At 38.8% G+C, this 26,546-nt stretch overlaps 1 protein-coding gene across 6 annotated transcripts in view; it reads right to left on the bottom strand.

Moving 5' to 3' along the window:
- The window catches only part of mtss1lb (MTSS I-BAR domain containing 2b), a 66,687-nt gene extending 40,650 nt beyond the window's left edge, over positions 1–26,037 (bottom strand). For 2 of the 6 annotated variants that reach the window (XM_048185212.1, XM_048185213.1), the window contains exons 1-3: positions 25,438–26,035; positions 12,336–12,397; positions 12,152–12,225 (exon numbers count right to left, since the gene is read on the bottom strand). In XM_048185212.1, coding sequence (XP_048041169.1) covers positions 12,152–12,225; positions 12,336–12,397; positions 25,438–25,521 — 220 coding nt within the window. In that variant the 5' untranslated portion in view covers positions 25,522–26,035. Of the gene's footprint in view, positions 1–12,151; positions 12,226–12,335; positions 12,398–25,437 lie in introns of all 6 variants that reach the window. The other 4 variants (XM_048185210.1, XM_048185211.1, XM_048185214.1 and 1 more) reach the window with 4 other exon arrangements.
- Positions 26,038–26,546: the final 509 nt, after the last annotated feature.

Genomic DNA, 26,546 nt, shown 5'->3' with positions numbered 1-26,546 from the left:
GCCTCATAATTTCCATATAGTACATGCTGTTTCAAAGCATGTTCATGTACGGATGCAAATGTACTGTCATGCCCGGAACTAAAAAAAACACAGAAGAGCTGGATCCAAATGCAGATTCTTTAATAAAATAATAACCAAAGTTCGGTACAAAAAACATGGGAACAGAGAAACAAGGAAACCAAAACTAAGCACATATAAGAGTAAGGAAAAACCCCAACAATGAACACAGGAAACACTAATATACACACGGGTAATTAGACTAACAAGACTCCGGGCAAATTCTAATAGGAAGTGAGCATCCCTATGCCCTATTTACTCCGAAGGGCAGAGCCCTTGAAGTGGGGACTTTGGAGGTAGCAGGGCACTTGTGTGTCATAATGAAGCAGTTTGGACCGCACTTGGCAAAGGGAGCCATGAAAGACCACGTAATTTCCTCATTAGCTTCACATGGAATAAATACAGATAAATGTACATTTATAATGAAGTTTTTATACTCTTAACTTTATAAGTTAATCTTTAAACAAAGCATTAAACACATTTTTTTTTACCTATGAACCTTAATATGAAATGCATGATGAAAATGTCTGTAATATATCACAACAAAACAAAACAACTTGAATTATTCTGTTTATACGTTAACAGCTCTCCCGCCATATCTAGATTTAAAATGAATCGTGAGGACCCTGAGTCACATGACCATAAATGATTACATTTCCTTGAAGTGACCATCGTATGTTCCCTTCGCTAATGGACTTGTGCAAGGGTCCTTCGTGAAAGCATTCAATTGTTCACTTTCATTTGAAACTCCCCTACAAATGGCGTCCCCTTCCCAAAGTGCCCTTCAAGGGTGCCAAAATGCTGTTTGGAATTTGCTCAGAGGTAAAACAATCAGGGGGAACATGAAACAGGAATAAACCTAAAAGACTACAAAAAAAAAAGTACACTGTAAACCAGTGGTTCTCAAATTTTTTGGGTCACGACCCCCATGTAAACTTTCCAAACCCCACCCCACTTCTGACTCTCAAATAATTTCACTAAAACGTATAAGTAACAACCTGTCACTCACAGCAATAGCAAACGACAAACAATCCTGCGTGTCTCTGTGTGAATGAATGGAGAGGTTTCGTCTGATACACAAATTCACACACATGTGACCCTCACTGTGTTTTCATTGTCTGCCCTGCAAGATATCCAGCGTTATCGTCAGCTGACTCCCAGGTGACTCATGTCTACCTATAGGAATATGGCGCCTACTACAGCACCCGTATATAAGCTCCTCAGTATTATCAGCAGCTATTGCATTCTCAGGAGCTAATTACCCTCCTCCATCCCCAGCTCCTCCTCTCTTCAGGATTGGCCTTATGATTTCCCTGAATCAAACTATTCTTGAAATATGTGTACATGTTAAATTATTGACATTAATTATATCTGCATATATTGGTTCTGTTCTGTTTACCCTAAGGGGGGTTATTGCTGCTCTCCCTGCTCTTATCCATGCTAGGCTGCATGGATGCGCAGGGAGATCTTGCCCAGAACAGAACCATACCGCCTTTACAAACTCTATGCAATTATCAATCATATTTGACGACAGTGGTCCTGACAGAAATGAAGACATAAAGACATGAACTTCATCTCCAGAGCTGCTTTGAAAAATCTAGTCGTGGCCTAATGGCTAGAGAGTCAAACTGATGATTCTCAATACCGGCAAGAAATTACTGAGGTCCCCTTGAACAAGGCACTTATTCCCCAATCGCTCCCTGGCTGCCCACTGCTCTGGGTGTGTGTGTGTCAACAGTTTGCAGTGTGTGTGCACTAACTGGATGGGTTAAATGCAGAGGACAAATTCCGAGTATGGGTCACCATACTTAGCCTTCACATATCACTTTCACACTGAAACTGAAACCACAACTGAAAGATCTTCGCAACAAACCATCAAAATAAAAGTTTGGTTTAACTTCAAGAAATTATGACAGAAATATATCACTACTGATATATTATTTCAGGTCTTGCATTTCACGTTTTGCAGTCTCTACTAATGAGCTCATGAGTTGAATCAGGTGTGATAGATGAGGGAGACATACAAAATGTGCAGGGCTGATGGTACTCCAGGACAGGTTTGAGAACCACTGGCCTATGACACCTAGCAACACCCAGTAGTGATGTTTTGTTCATGAATATATCAGTATTTTTTTATGAATCGGTTCAATGCGTAAATGATTCAATGACTCAGTCATAAAGACAAGTCACTTGTCGCCACCTACTGGTGTAACGATGTAACCTGGAGAAAGACTATGTTTACCTACACACTGACTGTATGTCTGGAAAACAAAGACAAGGGGAATAATAAGCTACATTACTTGTCCAGTCAAATTCTAGGTCCGGAGCTAACTGTTCAAGCAGCTATTGAAATACCGTAGGATGGAGTGAGGAATGAAGGATATTGCAGCCAACAGCTCAAAATAGTTTCAGTGAAGTTAAGAATCTAAAGTTATAGTGCTTGTAAATTACCTACAGTAAAACAGCAAAACTGACAAAGAAATGTGGGTCCATGTGAACAAATGTCTGTTTCTCTTCAAAGAACCTGTTCATGGAAATCTTTGCTTCAGGCTTTTCGATGAGGGGCTAATTTCAAGCATCCTGTCTTTTGTTAATAGTGTTTCTTGATTATAAGGTTTTAATGATAGTGTAGTTTGGGAGGGTGCTGAGTGCTGAGCTGTACAAGTCTCTCAGTGTGAACAGGTGTTCCCTAGAGGAGGTCAGGAGTGTGTGTGTGTGTGTGTGTGTGTGTGTGTGTGTGTCTCTCTCTCTCTCTCTCTCTCTGTGTGTGTGTGTATTTGGGGAGGTATACGGGGAAAGCTGAGTCAGGCTCACCATGCTGGCGGGAGGTCCTGCACCATCAAACCACCCTGTAGAATTAAAGAGCAGCAGTAATTTTCCTGTAATAAGAGAGTGTTGATGGGAAGCACAAAGCCAGTGATGGTTTGTAAGAAGAGATTCTATCTTGCCTTTTTTAATACTTTTTCTGGCAGCTGTTGCTATCAAACATATATCACAAGGCTGTGTTGTGTATTGTATCTTTTCACTTTTCTTTTCCAATCACACAAACCTTCTTATGTCCTTAAGCTGCATTATATTACTAAACAGAGCTTGCATTTTCAAAATATTCAAAACACTCTGTTTAACACTCAGTTAATGCATCCTTTTCATGAGAAAAGAATACACAGTTGTAGAAGGAGAAGCCATAATAGTGTCCGGCTGTACTGTACTCAAACGGGATCATTCAAGGTCATTGACTGTTAAACGTTTGGCTATGGAGATATAGACTGACAGACACAGATGGACTTCACTTGATCATAAGCCATTTAAATGCAGCATCAGATTATACTTGTTTGTGACAAATGAATGTAAAGCACTTAGAGTTACTACAATTATAAAAGTAGTTACTTTACAAATTGGACAGTAATGAATTATGGTGAATTAAAAACTGTACATTTAGCATTCAGAATGGCACCTGCTCCCTTTTATTTGGTTGACACACACAGATGCTTGACGTTCATGAAGCAAAACAGATGAGAGAAATGAAGAATGCTAATTAAATTTAGAGATGGCGAAAGATAGTTGATGTTTAGAAAGAGTGGACATAGCGTATTTACATACATAATATAAAGATTGCATAAAAATAGGACTATAGGAATGAATCACCAAATGGATAATGTTCGTCCTTCCATTTTTCATTTGGTAAAGATCAATATGGAGTCTGGACATTTTTAGAAATACAAAAGTAATGTAATGTAAGACAATTACAGTTTTTATAATTATTAAAGTAATTCCACTGCAGTTTCACTAACTGATCATTTATTATTTTATATAATTATTTCAGAAGTAACATCCCCAACACTGTTCATGTGTTCAGCACAACTGATCATACCTTGGCATTTTGTTCTTGTACTATAATGACAGCTAAGGTGCTCCTGTTGCGCAAGTTTTATTAAGTATTTGTGACGAGCAGGGCGGGCGAGAGCCGTGAGGGAACGGCGCGAGGTTGTTTGCAAGTGATAACGAGCATCAGGAATCTACGAACCGTGTTACAGTATTATTCATGCTATATACATTTGTGGACCACTCCAAGCAGAATTTACTATCTCGTGTTGATATTACAGAGTATGCAATGGAAATCTACACTAGACCCTATCAGAAATAGACATGTTTAGGCGACTGAGAATGTTCCTCTCAGACTGTTTGGCTGGTGTTTGCTTACACGGCCGTGTGAATGGTAACACCCTGCTGCCTACAACAGTCTACTTAAAACATCTGGGGAAATACTAACCCCCATCACACACACACAAACACACTCAGACACACAAACTGATCCTCCAAATAGCTTGCTCGTTGCTGAGCTGGCAGACAGTTTTTTTTTTCATGTTCTCTTTGACTATGAGGGGCAGCCATTTTGCCCCCTGGTGTATGAATCAGATTTATGATGTTCATAATGGTTGCTACTATTCCGCTCATGCAGGCAGGGCAGTAAAACACCCCTATGAAGTGCCGGACGAGCCTTCCGCACCGTGCACACATCTGCAGACCGTTTTTTTTTTTTTTATGAGCCCCCGTGCCAGGCTTCCAGGACAGACTGTGATCTATCAGCATTTATTCCCACCACAGCCAAGAACAGAGTGGGAAAGAGAGTCTCTGTGTGAGAGACTGAGCTCGAGGAGAAAGAGAGAGTGAGAGGAAGATCGAGAGGACAAGCCAAAGCACTTTTTGTTTTGATTCTGGCTCATGAATTAGGGTTTTCACACACACAGCCAGACTCCCTCCACTGAATCCGTCCATACAGAACAAGATTATTATCTAGGCCTCCCGATGCTGTGTTCTTTCGCCCTGCCACTTATTGTACACATGCGAAAAAGCCCAAAACTTGGCTAAAAGCCCTGATTTTGCTTAAAGGAGACAGTGTGAGACCATAATCTTAGAGGGTTAATTCACCCAAAAATGAAAATGTTGTCATCATTCAGTCATCCAAACCAGTATGACTCTGAGGAACAATTTAAATGGTTAGTTCACCCAAAAATGAAAATTCTGTCATTAATTGACCCTTCAACGGGAGTTTGATTGACAAGCGATCTAACCAATCAGAACGCCGAATCCGCCATTTTGTCTGACAAAGCAGTCAGGAGTTAGAAGATTAACCTCGGTGGACTTAAACTTGAAAAATGGTGTGTATTGATGTCTTTCCGTGTTTGAAACAACATTCATTCTCATGTTCATTCATGTTTATTTGATGCTATAAATGAACTAGTAGGAAGATATGATCGGTTTACGAGCCTCTTGAGCTGACGCACTACAGCAATCTGCCACGACCATGGTCACGACACATTAAAGAGCCACAAAACGGTTTTTATTGTTTGAATTTCTTAAAAGAACTAGACAGTTTGAAAGCTGGGACATTGTTTAATATCATAAGTAACCTGCTTTGTCTTGTCTGTCGACGTGTTGTCCGCGATGTATTTTTCACTGCGTGTGGCATGACAGCGCCACGGCTTGTCGGACAAAGCAACAGTAACTAAGGGGGGCGGGTCTTTGCGAAGGGTCAATTACTCACCCTCATGTCATTCCACACCCATAAGACCTTCATTCATCTTCAGAACACAAATTAAGATATTTTTGTTAAAATCCAAGAGGTATATGACTCGTCCATAGACAGCAATATAATCAACACTTTCAAGGTCCAGAAAGGTACTAAAGACTTTGTTAAAACAGTCGATGTGACTGTAGTGGTTCAACTTTAATTTTATGAAGTGACGAGAATACTTTTTGTGCACAAAAACAAACAAACAAACAAAAAAACGACTTTATTCAACAATCGTTTCTTTCTTCCCTGTCATTATCCTTAAGCAGGTGCTGCAGTTAGCACAGTGAAGGCTTCCGTGTTTACGTTGGCGGCTCAGTATTGGCCAAAGCTGATCACATGAGCAGCACGACACGTGTGTGATGCTGACGCAGGAGCCGACCAATAATGAGTCGCCGTTCTGATGTAGAACCTGGAAGCGCTGGACGTAAACAATGAGAGAATGACACAGAAGAGTTGAATAAAGTTATTATTTTTGTTTTGTTTTTGTGGTCTTATGGATGTGGACCGACATGAGGGTGAGTAATTAACAAGAATATACATTTTTGGGTCCAAAACAACACTGACTCCTCCCCAGTGGCTTTCACTGAATGCAAAAAAAAAAAAAAGACATTTTTTAAACACGTTTTTTTGGGTCCACAGAAAGCTTTAGAATGACATGAGGGTGAGTAAATGATGACAGAATTTTCATTTCAGGGTGAACTATACCTTTAAGTAATTCTACAGCCAATGTGAGAACACAAGAATAAGAGTTGGTGACGAAGAGAGTTAGCTAGACTCAATCTCGGAAGGAGAAGAGGAGGAGGATGAGCTGAATGTAGAAGAACAGTAAAGAAAGTAAATGAGAAGCAGATTATAGGCAGTTACTGGCAGGAAGCATCGGTTTCCTCCCTCACTATGGCGGACCCCCATTGAGAGGATGAAGGCCTGGAGTGTGTTTGTGTGTGTGTGTGTGTGTGGTTGTGTTTGTGTGTTTGCTTCCGTTTCGTTGTGGTTCACTGCCATCCCCTCCTCATTGCTTCGTGGCAGTCTGTGGCGCTGTGATGGGGAGGGGGTGAAACTTGTCCCAAACATAAACCTTAACAGCTAAACATGAATATGCAACCCAGGCTCATTGGAAAAATGTGCCTGTGGCAACATTTCTGCAAAATGATATTACATTGCTTTTTAACAGTGAGTGGCACTAAAAGCTCAGTTAATTTTATCTGAAACAGAAGAACGTGAATCTGGCAACATTTTATTACATTGGCTGGCTGTTGTATTGTGGCAGTTTAGAAATTAAGTGTCTAGTGTGTGGCACTAAAAGTTTAATGCTCTATTCGCCTTATTCACCTGGCGGCCATTTTGAAAACTCGAACGCCGTTGAGGGGTACACAAACCCGGAAGTTGGACTCCGATACAGTACTATCAATCAGTAGCAGCAAATATTAAAAATATAAAAGGTGTGCATCATAGCTGACATGTAGATTAACACTTTACAGCTGGTTTTATGGCTGTTAATTATTCCCTTCAAATGTTATTGAAGTTAGAATCGTGCATACTCGGATGTACGGATGTCGGATGTAACTTTAGAGACAGTCCTTAAATTTGCGAATATCAAACGTCTGACGCCAAACCAACTTTATGCCAGTGACCAGGATGCCTTCTGATATTTTTTATCCACTCTCGACATAGTCCCTTATCCTCTGGAAAATGGTGAAAGGTTTGCCCACTGTTGGATTTTTTCCTGTGTGACGAGCACTGGGGAACACAGCAGTGCCGCGCCATTGCCGCTAAGAGAAAAAACGCGAGAATTCCCGGAAGTGGTAGGTGTACCCCTCAAGAATGTTCGAGGTGAATAAGGCGAATTGTGTTTGAAAATAATGTACACTAAACCTACACTAAACCTTATCCTAAACCTAACCAACAGAGTTAACAAAAGCAAACGTATAAATTTTTTGAAGCAAGCATGCCATTAAAAGTCTTTGAGATCATATATCATGACTTGCGTTTCACCAGACTCGTACTGTACTCGAGCGCACCGCATGCTGTACCAGGTGAACTACTGAGCAAGTTTACTACTGTACGTCAGCAAAGCCAGACATATGAAGCTGATTGTATGATGCATCAAAATGTATTAAGTGTTTTGAGGTCATAACATATAGTATTGTAGACGGACCATGTAAAATTTCAGCTGGAAACTGCACTGAATTGCATGTATAGGTATGATTTTTGAGTTTTATGAATTTTTTCAGAGTCAGTTTTGATAATGGATATTTTAAAGGTCCCGTTCTTCGTGATCCCATGTTTCAAACTTTAGTTAGTGTGTAATGTTGTTGTTAGAGTATAAATAAAATCTGTAAAATTTTAAAGCTCAAAGTTCAATGCCAAGCGAGATATTTTATTTAACAGAAGTCGCCTACATCGAACGGCCAGTTTGGACTACATCCCTCTACTTCCTTCTTTAATGACGTCACTAAAACAGTTTTTTGACTAACCTCCGCCCACAGGAATACACAAGAGTTGCGTTTGTAGAGCGTGTTTGTTGCCATGTCGTCGAAACGCTGTTATTTTCATCCCGCAGTCCAATCACCGGGTCTGATTCCGGCTCAAATTGATAGGGTAAAATTAAAGACATGTTTACAATAACACTGAGCGCGTGCATCTCCACGTTATGGTAAGAGGCGTGACCTTTCCGGGCACGGTGCGCTCAGAGCTGTCGAATCACAACACAGGAGCCGCTGGCACAATCAGAACTCGTTACGTATTTCTGAAGGAGGGACTTCATAGAACAAGGAAGTCATCAGCACGTTTTTATGACAGTGGAAACAGCGGTATACAGATAAGTAAATTATGTGAAAAATACTGTGTTTTTTTACACGCGAAACATGAACACATGTTATATTGCACACTATAAACACAATCAAAGCTTCAAAAAACCACGACAAACGGGACCTTTAAAGTAATCGTTAAATAATAAGGGCCCCAATAAGGACCTTTGTGGGTCCCTTCACCCACAACATTTCAGGTTGCTCAATAACAGCCCTGCTTGAATGGAACCTTTCAAAAATGTGATGCATATATTATAATACATCACCCTATCAGAGATCACTTGACATTTATCCTGTTACACGATACCCCAACCGTGCCCCAACTCATATTCTCTCCTTTTGTTTCTCTCTCTGTCTTAAAATATCTCGCAGCAGCCCTGTGGTCAACACACTGTTTGATCCATAGACTATGTCTGCTTGCCTCGTGCTCTCTCTCTCTCTCTCTCTCTCTCTCTCTTTTGAAGTTGTTTCAGGGCACGTCTGTGAGGTGTGTTGGACCTTGGTGGCCGTCCTCCTTTTGGCATTCAACAAATTCACATCAATCAGGTCACAAGATCACTAAGTAGTATGTGACCCCTTCTTTCCATAGAGAGACATATGCTTAAGAGCACTCACCTGTGCCATGAGTATTCAACTCCCTGGTTATCTAGTCCATTTCTATAAACTCCACATCATCTGAATCCACTTTTATTGGCTAATGAAATATAAAATGGTGTTCATATCATTCTGAAATGTAAATCTGTGAAAGTTGTTGTCATCCTTTCAAGTACAGTCATTCTCAGTCTATTGTGAGCCAAAGGCTAGATGTGGGCTGATGCATGTCTAAATCACAACAGAGGAAATTTTACTCAAAAGCTTGATTATCAAATCACTAAAACAGTGTTAAAGAAGAAATGAGTGTTGCGAAGCTGCATCTGACCTATCCAGGACACTAGCTCTGTGCTACATAACTATACTGTTAACTATAAGTTATACAGTCTATAATTTACTGGCATGTGTCGTTCTCATTCTGGTAAGAGCAGTGAGTTACTTAACAGTGAACATGAGAATTGGCCAGACATGAGATGTAAAATGCTATATTTACTGAGGTTTATGCTTAAAACAAGTGAAAAAAAATGTGTTAATGGAAAAACAACAAAATCCATTTATATTCAAGACTCCTTATTTGAGAAGTTAAAGAGTTAGTTCACCCAAAAATGAAAATAATGTCATTTATTATTCACCTTCATGTCGTTCCACACCCGTAAGACCTTCGTTAATCTTCGGAACACAAATTAAGATATTTTTGATGAAATCAGATGGCTCAGCAAGGCCTGCGTAGACAACAATGACATTTCCTCTCTCAAGATCCATAAAGGTACTAAAAACATTTTTAAATCAGTTCATGTGATTTCAGTGGTTCTATCTTAATATTATAAAGCGACGAGAATATTTTTTGTGCGCCAAAAAACCCAAAAATGACTTTTTAACAATATCTAGTGATGACCGATTCCAAAACACTGCTTCAGAGCGTTATGAATCTTTTGAGTCAAATCAGTGATTCAGATCGCGTATCAAACAGCCAAACTGCTGAAATCACGTGATTTTGGCACTCCGATGCACTGATTTGATTCGTAAAGCTCCGAAGCTTCAAGAAGCAGTGTTATGAAGTCGGCCATCACTAGATATTGTTAAAAAGTCATTATTTTTTTTTTTTTTTGGCACACAAAAAAATATTCTCATCGCTTTATAATAATAAGGTAGAACCAATGTACTCACATGAACTGACTTAAATATGTTTTTAGTACATTAATGGATCTTGAGAGAGGAAGTATCATTGCTCCCTATGCAGGCCTCACTGAGCCATCGGATTTCATCAAAAATATCTTAATTTGTGTTCCGAAGACAAACAAAGGTCTAGAACGACATGAGTAATTAATGACATTATTTTAATTTTTGGGTGAACTAACCCTTTAAAGGTCCCGTTCTTCGTGATCCCATGTTTCAAACTTTAGTTAGTGTGTAATGTTGTTGTTGTTAGAGTATAAATAAAATCTGTAAAATTTTAAAGCTCAAAGTTCAATGCCAAGCGAGATATTTTATTTAACAGAAGTCGCCTACATCGAACGGCCAGTTTGGACTACATCCCTCTACTTCCTTCTTCAATGACGTCAATAAAACAGTTTTTTGACTAACCTCCGCCCACAGGAATACACAAGAGTTGCGTTTGTAGAGTGTGTTTGTCGCCATGTCGTCGAAACGCTGTTATTTTCATCCCGCAGTCCAATCACCGGGTCTGATTCCGGCTCAAATTGATAGGGTAAAATTAAAGACATGTTTACAATAACACTGAGCGCGTGCATCTCCACGTTATGGTAAGAGGCGTGACCTTTCCGGGCAAGATGCGCTAAACTGCTGTCGAATCACAACACAGGAACCGCTGGCACAATCAGAACTCGTTACATATTTCTGAAGGAGGGACTTCATAGAACAAGGAAGTCATCAGCCCGTTTTTATGACAGTGGAAACAGCGGTATACAGATAAGTAAATTATGTGAAAAATACTGTGTTTTTTTTACACGCGAAACATGAACATGTTATATTGCACACTATAAACACAATCAAAGCTTCAAAAAACCACGAAAAACGGGATCTTTAATATTATTGGAAAATAATACACTGATTGATTGAATACATTTTGGAGTATATGAATTTAATTTACACTGAGAGAATATGAAAGTTTAAGAAAAATGCACATTTTTGAACACTGCATGAGGCAAAAAGACATTTATCTGCCCAAATGTTTGTAATAAAATATCCTGCCTTCCTTTCTTTTAGCCTTGTTCCTCTGACTATTTAATGCTCCTTTCGTTTATTGTTCTCACTTTCCTTTTGCTTTTTGCACCCCAACAGCCTCCATCTGAAGCTTGTGTCACAAGTGGGATTGGATGCGATCCTTGTTGCCTTTATAAGGCAAGCAGGAAGGCCCCCAGCTCCGTCAGCTCATTAAAACACAACATGCCCACACACACCCATCATGACGCAGATCATCATACTCCTACAAACACAGTCTTTACCTTAGGCAAGCCACAAGACAAGATGAAAAAAAAAAAAATAATCAAATCCCAGACCAAGAGAAAAAAGCACAAAACAGTAATATAATCATAATGAGGCTGGTGGTTTATTTCCAAACAAGTTTTTTTTTCATCAGTTGATTCCCCTTGAAGATCTTGACTCTGTCAAATCATTACTAAAGCACCATGCCATAAATAACCAAAACACCCAGCAAGCCTCTCTACAGCTATGAACCACGTCTTTGTTCCCTCTCATTTATCCATTATTGTCAAGGATTTATAACATCCGTTTCTTTGTGCCATGAGAACATGCTGTTCAAAACTCAACAGAGATAAAGATGAATAATGCAGTTATGTTTAATTATTTGCTGATAAATCTAATACAGCCACAAAAATAAGTTAAGCTTTGTCTTACATGCACACAAATACATCCTCACACACTTTGTTAGCCAAATGAGAGCATTAAATCTAGAGGGTCTGGCTCTGTACCTTCTATAATCCTTTGTTTTGGACACTCAGCATCTACAGTATCTCTCTCTCTCCAGTAGTGTTTTCTGCTATGCATAACCCTCATAATGGGATATACATACTGCATGTTGGACAGAAAGAGCACACACAAACCCATACACACGCTCTCACACATCCCTAATCATGCCTACCTCTTGTGTTGGTTGCCATGTCCGCCACCTTCTGAAAGGCATCCAGGAAGGCCACTGCTGCTAGCACGGTGGTTCTGGAAAGCACACAACCAATGGGATAAACTGATGCCGTTGTCTTTTCTCAGCATTCAATAAAACCTTCCTCACATGACAGGTGTGGATGTGAGCCGGAGACTGAACTTACCGGAGTTGAGAGTGCAGCTTGGTGGCCTTGGCACTGAAGTCTTCCCAGACAGGATATGAACACTGCAAAAGAACAAAGATACAAGGTGAGTTATGAGTGTGTTACTTTGTGTAAATGTGTGTTCAATGTACAAGACAGTAAATGTATCTTTTTTTTTTTTTAAGTTCAGTACATTGTTCATACACGAACGTTCAAAAGTTTGGGGCTGGTAAGAATTGTTCATGTTTTTTGAAAGAAATATATTATGCTCACCAAGGCTGCAGTTATTTAAACAAAAATACAGTAAGACATAATATTATGAAATATATATAGATATATATTTTAAAACGCAATTCATTCCTGTGATGGCAAAGCTGAATTTTCACCATCATTACTCCAGTCTTCAGTGTCACATAATCCTTTAGAAATCATTTTAATAAATATGTTGATCTAGGGTTTAAGAAACATTTATTGTTATTATCAATTGTGAAAACAATTGTGCTGCTTAATATTTTTGTGAAAACTGATACATTTTTTTTCAGGATACTTTGACTAAAATAACAGCATTGATTTGAAATAGAAATCTTTTGTAACTTTATAAATGTCTTTATTGTCACTTTTGATCAATTTAATGCACCCTTGTAGAATAAAAGTATTGAAAAATATATACAATATATACAACATATATATACAATCAAACCAAAATTTATTCAGACACCTTGAACATTTCATTCATTAATACAGTTTATTCACTATAGTTTAAAAAAATGGTAATAAAATATGACAATAGCAGAGTTAAACTGTGTCAGAAAAAATAATCTCAATTATGTTAAGATAACACTTAAGCAAAACATGGTAAGGTCAAAGTAATTTTTGGTTCCAAATTTCTATCAATTTTACTGGTAGTCCACTGTATGAAGAATTTTTGGGTATAAGATGTCAGTTTACTTTATTTTGCTATCCTCACTTACATAAATTAACTATAGTGTTCTGCACTCAAAAAATAAAAAATAAAAATATATCAAAAAATGTCTGATATATATATATATTTGTGGCATCCATAATACTAATAAATAGCAAATGTATGGGGAAAAAGTGCCATCAGTAAGAATAAAAATAAAGGTCAATGTAAATATATTTAATTGAGTCTGTGTAGTAATTGCACCAGGGTGTTGGCTATAGATAAAACACTGTAGTCATGAGGGCCTTTACATATATAATGTGTATGTATCTATATGGATTTGATAATTTGCAGGGATGTGGTTTGTCCTGGGGCAGGAACAGGAGTGTCGCCTGACGATAAGGGGACGAGCCATGTACATCTCTGCCTAGTTGCCACGGAAACGCAGCAGACGAAATATTCTGTGTGAAGTCTGCTTTACAACAGGCCACGGGCTAAATGCAATATCACAGTAACCGAGCAGAAACTAACAAGCATGACGATAAGTACACACAATCTTGTGACTGTCATCCTAAGCTGTAATGGTGTTTTTCTCTCTATAATGCTTCAAAAATGTTCAAAATACTAGAACAGTAATATATTATGAAACTCTAAGATTCTAACTGATTCTTTTTATTTATTCTAACTGATATTATTAAAATTTAATTCTTGAACTGTTCAGTTTAAGACTGAAATTAATAGACATTTTGCTAATTTTTGCAACACATCACAATAACAAAACATGGTGTGTTGTAATTACTTGAAAAAAAAAATGTGGTGACTTAAAAATATGCTACATGTGGTAACATTTAAATTAATTGTATTAAAATGTAAAAGTGTTATGCAACATTACTGAATCAACCTAAATATGGTAGGTTACACCAACAAAACTAAATTTAGCAGAAAGACCAGGTAGAAATAGTTAACAACTGCAGGTTACTTTTTACAATGTGGTAGTAGCATGGTATTTTTTATATGACTTTACAGTATCATGTAAACAGGGGTGTACTGCTACGGTGTGTACACCAACTATCGAATATAAGCATGTGAAAATGAATTAGCATTTCATTATTTTTTTATATCTTGGTGTGTGTTTCATGGAGGACATGTTATGAAGATGATATTGTAATCAGCTTTCAAAATATTAGCAAAAGTCATAAAGTATCACCTTGCTACTTCAATGTTAAGTATGTTTTTGAGATATTAAACCCAATAATCTTCTACTATTATCAATCAATCAGCATTCTCAGTGATCTCACTATCATTGTTTCCTCTCCACTTCTAGCTCTTTTAACAGTATCTCCATGAAGCAGCTCCTGGCCACAGCTGTCTTTGTTAGCATCTTAAGACTGCTGAGCTCAGTTGGGCTTTGAGCAGGGCAGATTCAGACCGCTGCGTGTCAAGGGGTGAAATTAGCCGCACTTCAGAGCATAGCTGGAGGTCAATACTGTGCTTAGCAACTGGAAGAAGGCCCCTCCCCTTCCTCATACACCCACACATTACCCAAATAGTCTCACCTTGCCCCACAGTCAAAAAAAGCAAGAACGATTTTGAGATGAAGAGAAAAGAGACTGACACATGGGGGACTGGAGCAAAATAGCCTAGAGCGCTGTTCGGATGGGATTTGTTTCATACATGACGTCTGGCTTTCTATTTTTAATTCAGGACGTCTGTGATTTCATATACTGAATCGGACGGAATCGGGATGTCTAATTTTTACTACGGTTTTACTCATTTTTAAGTATTAAGTAATTGAATGGATGATCCAGTGAAATAAACAATCAGTCTCTCTTTATTCATTTAATTTATCCTATTATGCTTTTTTACCTTTCATGTAGTGTGTTACATTCACATTTGTGGATGTAAAAGGTCTGCAAATTTTCAAAGATCAAAGTGCACAATAAATAGAGTTCTTGTCTCCCAAAAGAAAGAACCGATTCTGAACTGCTTGAAACGAGTCGTCAGTAATTTCAGTCTTACTTCCTTCACAAACCTATGTAGGTTTGTAACAAATTTGCATAGTGTCTTCATTGGCTGTCTGCGAACAATGGCTACTTTGACCCGCCCTCAAACAATGTAGTTGTAGGAAGAGTTTAATTGTGTTGTCGACATGTCAAGAAGATGCTGTTTTCTGTGCTGAGAAAGCAAATCTACTTTCCATGCAATTCCAAAGGATGAGGAATTGATACAGTAAAACCGACGCCATAGTTACTGTTCGTATCACTGTGTATACAAGTACTGAGAAGACTCCAGAGCTGAAATTCAGATATGGTAATAGGCATTTCGGTTCTGACACATACTGTTAGCAGTAGACCTTTTTTTTCTTTAGTTACGGTAGGCTATGTGATGTTTAGTTTAGAAGGGAATCAAAATAAAAAGTATGTATCTGTCAAACAAGAGAAAGGAAAGGAAAGGAAAGGAAAGGAAAGGAAAGGAAAGGAAAGGAAAGGAAAGGAAAGGAAAGGAAAGGAAAGGAAAGGAAAGGAAAGGAAAGGAAAGGAAAGGAAAGGAAAGGAAAGGAAAGGAAAGGAAAGGATGAAGAACAGTACAGGACAGTGGAGGAGCATAGATGGGCCCAGTCACTGGTGACATTACAAAAGCTGCTGGTACGCTGACAAAGATTGTGAGCGTCTCTCCTTTGATCCAGCATCTCATCCTACTTGCTTGATGTCTGCTAATTTGCTCTGAAATCTGAACACGTTACTCCAGAGGGGACCCTTGCAGTGTTTGAAGTGCTCTAATCTGCAGCACAGGACAGAGGTTCATCATCTTCGGGGGCTTGTGGGAGAGTGATAAGGCACAGGACCGACCCCCCTCATCCATCCCCGGACATTAGCATATTCACTAGGCTAATCCAATAGCAATGTTTCCAATTATGCAAATACTGTTAGCTGGCTCATTTTCACTAAAGTTATTTCCCATCTTTCTATCCCTGTCTTTATTCAGTCTCTTTCTTGACTTGCCAAGTGATCCACAAACAATTGGGTAAGTACCTCTCCCCAGCATTTTAGATAAAACATGCTCAGATGGGCCCTGTAAAGGAAGCAGGCTATTTTCTGTTTTGCCAAACCAAGTGGAAAAACAGCAATAAAGGTGCATTTTAATAAGGCCAAAAACAGCCAGAATCCTGGCAGATGATTAAAGCTTAAGCCATTACATTCATTCCATCAGCAACAGCACAATATAGTGATGCTACAAAATCTGCAAACATTACAACAGCCGGCAGCTGCTGAATTTTGGTCAATGACAATTAAGAGAAAAAATCTATAAATAAATAAATAAATAATCCGGAATGCCAAGTACCTAACTGTATCAAAATATCAAAATGAATTAACATTTCTGTCAAATAAGAGTAGTATGAAGTGTATTTGTGCATAGACCAAAGATGCATTTCCCAAAAGCATCGTAAGCCTAAGTAGATTGTAGCACCATTGCCACCAATAGTCTCTACAATCAACTTAGCTCCCGATGCTTATAAGAAATGCAGCCCAGGTCTAGAGATACTTTAATTCCATCAACATTATTAAAAATCTCTGAGAATCACATTGTTCATATTAGGTGTATCAACTGCAGATGCAGAGCAGGGTGAAAATGAGTATTGATCAGCCACTGCGTTGTTTGCTCTCATTGGCCTTAAAGGGTTAGTTCACCCAAAAATGAAAATTCTGTCATTTATTACTTACCCTCATGCCGTTCCACACCCGTAAGACCTTTGTTAATCTTCGGAACACAGGTTCTGTTATAGAGGTACAGGGCAAACAAACCCTGTACCTTGATAATGTGAGGAGGATTACATTCAATTGATTATAATGATGTGCTTATAAAGGTCAGCACAACATGTTCAGGAATACTTCTTCCTCAATTTGAGCTCCATCATTGTCAGTGATCCTTATATAAATGATTCCTAAATTTCAGAACTAAAGTAGCTGTGTCTGCTATGTAATTCCTCTAAACCAGACTATAAAAGTAACACATGCAACTAAAAGAGGAAGTCTAGCTCCAAAGATGTCTATGAAATCACCAGAGAAGACTGATTTTGCTGCTATTGATCTGGCTTAACAAAGGAAGCCCTCTCTGGCATCATTCTTGCTAATGGAATCCCATGAGGAGCCACTGCCTCAGATCTTAAAGACACATTCTGTCAAAGTTCAAATGACTCATTTTCATTTATGCTCCTAAAATGAATAGCTCACTGCTGCCTTAATTTCTCTTTTCTCCCCCACTGCTTTCACTGGTGATTGCCGAAGACAAAAGCAGAGCTGCATTAGACTAATTCCATTTCTACAACTGAATCCATTCAAATGCTCAAACAAAGGCTTGAGCCATTAAACAATAATTGACTTTTTATATCATAATTCATATATTTATCCAGAGTATCACTTTTGCAGCTAAACTCTGTTGTCAGCCTTTTCTTACTCCCAATGTCCAAGTTGAAGTATTCAGTATAGTTGTACTGTATAGCCGCTTTTCCACCATCGGGCCAAACCTTTCTCTTTTCTTAAACGTTCTATTCCGTGCCAATTTGGCCCAGCCGGTACGGATATGGTTTTATTTTCCACTGTGGGACTGATAACAGAGCTCTTAGGAATGTAATACAAATGTGTCAGTCGTTGCATTGGTAATGCAAGAGTTTATAGACAATATATGATGTAAAAAGCGACCGCGTTATGGAGGATGATCAGATATTTCTTTTAATTTTATTATTAATTTGTGTTTACGTCGCTCAAATAATGCGCTTCAGAGAAACTGGTAGCCAGGCAACAGACAAGTGACCAATCCATGAATTCAGACATCACTAAACGCACTCTCCCAGCATGGTTAGCCAATGGTGATGAGAATTGTGGGCCAAGAACGGTTTGTAACTGTGCCGTGCCGAACCAAGCTCAAGTGAAAATACAACTTGAACCATTCCTTATTGTTCTTAGAACTGATCCGCCCAATGGTGCAAAAGCGGCTTATAATTACCTTTTTTTTTTTGGAGCTTAATATTTTCTTAAGGTGTTTCAACACTAAAGGCAGGAACACACCAAGCTGATGCCGACGAACTAGTGGTGATGAAAGCAGACTGTGGGGTTGGCTCACGTCGGCAGCGTCTGGGTCCAAAGTTGGCCTGACACACCAAACCAACGCTAGACAGCCGACGGCCAAGTAGCACGTCAGTTCTGCGCCTGCTTAAGATGAAATGCCTTTCCGTACCAGCAGGTGGCAGTATCTGAACAGCCAATCAGAATGATCAGATGGCCGGACGGACTGACAAGCTCCGACACCGATTCAACATTTCAAATCGGCCGAAAAAAAGCCGGCGAGGACCAACTTCAGCTGACGGTGCGGAACACACTGAGAAAACTTAGTCGGCCGACAAAGAAAAACTGCCCGATGGCTGACCGTCGGCTTGGTGTGACTGTAGAGCAGTAGTTAGCTTCTTTGCAACAATAGCCATGTTTCCAACTATATATTTGTATGGAATTTTGGGATATTGCCTAAAAAATGCTGAAAGGAAATGCCAAAATGTGCATACATTCTGAAATAAAAATCGGATACATTTTTAAACCATGATGGAAACTCATTTACCGAATAAGTCACTTGATGTGCAAAAAAACCCCAAAAAAACCCTCATGTATCTCATGCCTCATGTGATTGGGAAACTGAACTAACCAATGGATCAGTTTCATTGCACAGCATATCAAATGTTGATTTAGTTATTCTGAAATGCCTGAATCTGTCATCAAAATGGTTTGGCATTGGTATGACCTCCCACAACTGTCTCAAATGATTGTATTCACAAACATTAGGCATCCGAACGCAATATAACGTGACAGCATTTTTGTTCTCTTGAACACATGGAATGAAAATGATGCTTTATTCACGAATGTTGTATGCGATATTCCAATTTTGCGCATAAGTTCAATTTGAAACTTTGGATGGAAAAATAGGTAATGGCATCTTACAACAGTGGAAAACTAAAGACATTTGTTGAGGGCTGCAGAGTCTGAGAGATTAACTGTCAGTGTCCGGTGGAGGGACACTTGGCACTCTTTTTTATTGCCTTTTCCCTATCACATATTTTAGTAATCATCATAAATTATGTATAATTCAAAAGCTTAAACACTCAAAATTCATCTTGTGTTTTGGACATTATGTTAACATGGAAAGTGTACTCTAAATCTTTTTTACGGGCTCAATTTTTTCAAAATTGGAACACAAATTGGTAAGACATATGGCTTTGATTTTTTTTTTATAAAATATACATTTTGTATAAAATTAAAAAAAAATGTTTAGTTCAGTACATTTGCTTTACAGTAAACTTAAACTTTCATTTTTTAAGTGCTTCCACTTCTCCAATATTCTGCTGAGTTTCTTATAGAAAGACTTTAGATCTGTATTCCAAAGCATTCACAAATTACAAACATTTAAATTCAGATCTATGCTCAGAAAGGAGGAGACAAAATCAAATCAGAGACTCATACTTGGAAGGCTCATATGACTGTAACAAGTGATCCATGAGGACTGTGCCCTGATCAGCAGCTCATTAAGAAGTTCTTAAGAGGAACTCTGATATCATTGTTAATGTTTTCATTTGCACTATGTGAGTTGAGAAGCTTAAATGTAGGCGATAAATATTTAATTGTTCTATATTTATGTATTAGCTGGGCATCTATAATACTGTTCCCCAATATCAATGTTAACACTGTGCTTTTAAAATGATCTCACTGATACAAATTAATCTACAGATTAATGTTAACACTGCAAAGTCTGTATTAATAAAAATGTTTATGGGGTTAAATTTTGCACAAAATAAAATGATATTGCTAACAGATTGTGCATCATGTTTCTTAAAGACTATGGAAAATCACCAAACTTGAATTACAGTGGCAGACAAGCAGTAAATTGTTTTCAGATTAAACAGTGAGATTGCATGCTTCATAATTTATGACCAAAGTAGTTTACTTATTCTAACATACTAATACAAACAAATTATAACACTTGGATGCTTTTTTAGATAAAGGGGTCTAAAAAGAAGATTTGCTCCATTTGATTTTTTCCCCCCTCAGCTATAACTAATGAAGGGTCTATGACAGAACCTCTGAGACCTTGATATGCTCTTGATAAGACAATCTCTTCTCCTCTGTCACCTCCTCCACCTCTACAACGAGCTGATAAAAGGATGAATGGGGAAATGGAGGAATGCACGTATTTGGAGAACAGACATCAAGGGGCTAGTGGAAGCCGTGAAACGTGATTGGGTGTTCTGCTTCCGCTGGGCTCCTTTGAAGCGGCACTGATTGGCTTTGTGCCTTTGTGGGCAGAGGACAGAAACTGCCAGTGTGTTCAAAGCTGTCAGGCCCTCAGTACAGTACACACAAGTCTTTGGTGCGAACGAACGAACGAATGAATGAATGAAAGATGGAAGCAAATCATTTCTATTTCTGACATTTACCACAGCAGCCTGAAGTCATGCCCTAATGAATAATGGAAATCACTTAACATGAGCGTTATGCGAGCTCTCCTTTTCTCTCCTCGTCTCTCTTTCTCTTTTTCTCATCTCTAATATAAATGTGTCTTTCCTTGAACTGCTCATTTTCATTTCCCTTTCCTTCCAATTTGAATCCTTCTCTAATATGTAACCATCAGTAATTTCTATTGTTTTGCTGATAATAACAAAAACATACCGACATAAGGATGAGAGCAGTTAGGCACAGACATAGACTGATTCGAGTGTATATAAACATATTTTTCTCTTTCTAACACACCCACCCCACCAACCCAACTCAAATCTGTTCTTGTTTTCCTGCCTCAAGTTCAATAAGGGTACTTAGTCTGATTGAAAGCTATACGACAGAAACCACTCAGATATACTAGATGTATATCCTTATGGTGTATGTAATTTAAAAGGAAGGGAGGTTACTGTGATTGACTACCAGTCAGAGAAACGGTGCAACTTTAATGACAGGGTTGTCATCAAGCTGAAAGAACAGGTGCCCTTGAGTGCAACAATATCTGTCTACAGCTCTGGCTAGAGCTATAGTGAGAAACAAGTATGTCTAGACTTGCAACGAACAAAGACACTTTCACACAAATTCACTAACTTTCCTTTAAAACTTTGGTTTTTAAACACCAAGAACCAACACATATGATGATCCTCTTGTAAAACATAAAAGAAACTATAGCTAATTATTATTATTTAAAATATATTTCAGTGTCAGATGATCCTTCAAAAAAATCATTATAATATGTTGAATTATAATAATAAAAATGTTTCTTGATTATTAACATTCACAGACTTCCAAGGACCATTGCTGATCTCTGGGGTCTAAAGAGCAATCAGGGTATATGTGCCTCTCCTGTCCCTTAATTGCCACTGCATTTAAAGCTCTCTGTTAACACCCCTGATCCATTGCCATTAGGCTGCACCATGTGTGAAAGATAAAGCTCTAAAATGAAATGCAGTTTAGATTGATACATATTCAGCTGCAGGATCAGCTGAGCTTATAAGGCAACCCAGATGGGGCTCAAACCCACAATCCTCAGCTCTAAAATCTGATGCCCTACCAAGAGGCCACTGGGCTCGTATAACAGTATTCCCAACAGCAAAGATCCCCGCTTTGAACCTGTGCCGTAAAATGTTAATTTGACACATATTTCAGTGCTTACCCATAACCATCACTCTTTGGGAGATTTTCCTCACGTCAGCAGACATAAGAGATGAGATGAGTTTGACAGTCCAAACAAAGACGCACTGAGTATTCCTGGAACATTGCCAAGAAAACTCCTCCATCCAAAACAAGTTGATTCATCTTTAACAAGCTTAACAAGGGGCCGGTGAAAACACATGCTCATTTAGATATCTGTTATTCCCAAATTAAGAAATAAATAATGAGTGGACATGAGTTGAGTGGTCACAAGGATTCTCAGCCTCATTTCTTGAACAAAGCAGTAAAGGTCAGAACGATAACTATAAAGATAACTATAATTTGTTTATCAGTAAGCCACATTTTCAGCTGTTTCTTCAACTATGGGCACTTCTGGCTATGTGGATGCTCTCTAATTTCTTTCATTTGTCCACTGATAATGTCCAACAGCATGCATCACAGGAGCATTGTGTTTATTTTTTCTCATTTATTTCTGTAAAGCAAGTAAATAATGAAAATTCCCACTGCAGAGCCATTTCTGACACATCTTGCACAATTTGACAAAATAACTTGACTGGAAATGAGGCCCAAAAAAACATATTTACCTTTATATATTTTTTAATCACACATCACATGTCACATTTCATCTCAAGTATTTTCCTTACACACTGCAAAAAAATGTATTTTTGAGTATTTTTGTCTTTGTCTCAAGTATAAATATCTAAAAATCCTTAGATAGATTTTCTATACAAGAAAATTACATAAGAAATTTAGTCTTGTTTTCTTGGGGGGAAAAAAATCTAAATTAAGCGCATTTTGCTTAAAACTAATAAAATTATCTGCCAATGGGGTAAGAAAAATAATCTTAATGCAAACGGAAAACAATAATTTTACTAGTTTTAAGCAAAATGCACTTAATTTAGAATTTTTTCCGCCAGCAAAACAAGACTATATAGCTTGTGTCATTTTTTTTAATAGAAAATGCATCTTGATTTAAGAATTTTTAGATATTTTGACTGGAAACAAGACAAAAATACCAAGTAAAAAATTTTTTGCAGTGCAGACACTTAATACAAAATGATCATTCTTATTTTTATAATGGGTTTTCATATTTTAAGACTGCAAGTTTTTCTCTGGGACAACAGTAACGATGATCACTTAACAAAAAGAAAAGTAAATTTAGCTTAGTTTTATTTACATTTAAATTTAGTTTAACTAAAAATCAACCCCTGGAATATAAAAGTCCCTGAAGCCAAATAAACACCCCTATGACCTCAGGTCCATTTCCAGGCAAACATTCAAAGGATTACTAAAGGCATAGTTCAGATTCAGTAGCCAGGCGGAATGAGATCTAGACCAAGTGCGTGAGTCTATGTGAGCGTCTCTACTCTAGGCTGGTATGCACAACTCAGTGTGAGGCATGCGAATGTAAACAGCAGTGATATACAACAGGTCCAGCTGGCAAACAGACAACTGTGTGCTTGTGTCATCATCACGTCTAATGCTGGTGTCCCTCTCGCTTGCTTAGGGCCCTTTCACCTAAAGAAGGGGGGTAAGAATGTGGGCCTAAATATGACAGCCCACTCCACTTCTCAACCCCTTCCATCTCATTTCTCCATCCCCCTCCCTTCAAATCCGATCATCCTCCCCCCATGATCCAGAGCCATACTCATAACAACCCTTTTACAACAATGTCCTCTCAAGAACCAGACACAAAAACACACACGTACAGCTCTGCATCAAAGTCAGTTTGATGCTGATTTTGACATTTTTTCACATTCCCAAAAGAGCCTTGTATGGCGAACTATTCCTTCCTGTTCCTATTTGACAGTAATCACTCACACATAGTTACATTTTTCTCACAGGCTAGTTCCCAAACAGCACCCTGCAGATCTGCTGGGTGAAGAAGAGTGCTAGTAGAACAGTGAGCTGAATCTATACTTCATTGATTCAGGTGGGGAATTAGGGCCTCTTATTTATCCCAGTACTGTTAGGATCTCAGAGATGAAACAAAGAAGATCCAGCTGACATTCTGGTGATGAGACACATATGACAAGTGAGCGGTCATAGCCACAGGCTGCCCACAACCCACAAACAAAGACACGCAAAAGCAGATGCAGAGAGAAGACAGTGGTAGATTTCCAGATCTTGGCTCTTGAACAATAACTTCATTTTTGTTTCATTACTCAATGAAATGCCTGCACTTTCTTTGAGTAACCATCATAACATTGCTGAACTTTACTCTACACTAGCTACAGTCATCCGCTACAGTACTTTTCTGCTTTTCTCATCTCAATACAGCAACATGAGAGGCTGGCGAGGGTATGTCTGCATTGGATCCATGCGACAACGGGTTCCAATCACAGAGCGAGCTTGAGCGAAACCAGGAACAGTGCAGCATCTGAATCAACATACATCTTAAAGGTGAAGCCTGCATCTGTATCGCTTTAAGTCATTCACTACTGTGCCAGACACTGAAATGAGAAGCTCTGAGGCAAACATCATCGACCCACTGTGCCAATGCCACTGTCTGCTCAATAGACAGACAAGCATGATAGCTGACCCATATTTGCAATCCCTCATTTAATAGCAAGGAAGCAAATGGGACCATGAGCATGCTGGAGAAGTAAGAGTTAAATTATGAATGAGAAGAGAATATCTGTGTAAGCAGAGCAGAGATCAGATGCAGATGGGGTGGGTGTGCTGTTTAAAGCTGTTAGATCTGAAGACAGTCACGTCTGTTTGTCAATACAGTAAAACACCGTGATATTAACCAGCAGCTTGAAAGCTTCTCAAGAGAGAAGTCATGTGGTCGCTATTCGGTCTCACTGGATGAACCTGCATGAAAACGAGTCCCAAAACCCGGTCAGCAGACATTCACAACGATCGTGTGCCCTTTTCTCGATGTGGTTAAAATATGAAACCCGACTGAAGATCGATACGGTGTTTTCACGCGAGCGCGGCCGCTCTTTTACGCTCATAGACCTAATGATATGACGGCACGCTGCGATCCGTCAGACAGACGCAACAAATCTCACGGTGTGTGACAAGGAATGGCGCGCGGCTGCATCTGCTTAATCAGCAGCAGTTCAGTCCGTTTCCCATTGTGGGAGTGAAGCCCCCTCCATTTCCACTCTACATTCCCGTGTGGATACAGTGTATTCAGCCGCACCGGCAATGTATCGAGCTGGACGATACACAACATGCCTTCATAATATAACGAAGCCATAGGCCTGTATACGTATGTAGACATTGGTGGATGTGTGTATCTTTGTATTTATGAATATCTATCTATCTATCTATCTATCTATCTATCTATCTATCTATCTATCTATCTATCTATATATCTGTAAGAATAGTGAATGTCATACAGCGGTAGTTCCCCTGTCATTTAGGTCTTAACGTAAATAGGCGATTGTATATTGCATTATGGTTATTTGCTCAAAGCCACTTTAGTGATAAAGGGTTTCAGATTTTCACCATCTGCATGCTGGTCACGCTCATTAAGAATATACGGTCTCAAGTGTTTAAAGCGTCGTGTCAAACCTCTCACCTTCATATCATTGACAATCGCCTGGAATAATCCACCAAGCGCCCCGCACTCCTTCTCCACAGACTCCACGTTTATATTATCCATCTTCAGCGAATACAGAGCAAAAAGAAAAATCCTTGTGTTAAATTACTTCCACAATATCCCGAAGAGAGAGCTAAAAGCAGGAGAGTGTTTGTGGGCGAGAGCTAAATTTCAGCAAAAATCGCTGTCGGTTTGCTGCCCAGAGGATTGAGGCAGATGATGGGAGAGACGAGAGAGAGGTGGGTTACTCTCTCTCTCTCCTCGGCTCCGAATCTACTCTCCGCGGTTGGAGGAGGTTAGGCTCGTGGATGGCCCCGCAATAGTCACGGTCATCTTCGGACAACGAGGCGGAATCGAGCTGAATGGAAGTGAGAAGCGGAGAGTGTGTGTGGAGCGGTGCGTCGTTGCGCCACCCGCCCGGCAGAGACTGGTGATTGAGTGAACTGAGGAGCAGCAGCAGCAGCAGCGCGGCGCGAAGGGGCCAGTAACTCGATCTATGCGAATCGTATTGGGCAGAACTGTTTCTCTTGTCACATGGAGGCCGGAGGGAGGAGAGATAGGACACAAACACACAACACACAGACCAAAGCGTGCCATTCGGTCTGTACAGTCTGAAACATTTGAAAGACATTTTCATAGGATTAGCCTATATAATACATAAAAATAGAAGCCTATATAATTATGCTTAAATTCTATTCTATTCTATTCTATTATTTATAATAACTAATAATTATTAGACTATAAAAAATGATTGTATATTAAACATTTTACATAAAAATAATAATAATAATAGGCCTTATTATTATTCAACCTGTTATTGCATATTGTTCTGTGTATCTAGTCGAGTATGAGGAGTGATTAGCTATTAAAACTATTAAAAGATAGTTAGTTCAACGTTTTCCAAACAGTTTTGGTGACCATTGACTTCCATTGTATGAAAAAAGAAGAAAAAATTCTCAAAATATCTTCTTTTATGTTCCAGAAAGGTTTGAAATGACATTAGGGTGAGTAAATGATGACAGAACTTCCATTTTTCAGTGAGCTATTCCTTTAATGAAAACCCTATCAGTTTGGACATAAAGGGTGGG

The sequence above is a fragment of the Megalobrama amblycephala genome, linkage group LG3, assembly GCF_018812025.1.
Source record: "Megalobrama amblycephala isolate DHTTF-2021 linkage group LG3, ASM1881202v1, whole genome shotgun sequence".
Classification (NCBI taxonomy): domain Eukaryota; kingdom Metazoa; phylum Chordata; class Actinopteri; order Cypriniformes; family Xenocyprididae; genus Megalobrama; species Megalobrama amblycephala.
The sequence above is the reverse complement of the archived record's forward strand: the minus strand, read 5'-3'. Positions and strand labels throughout refer to the sequence as shown.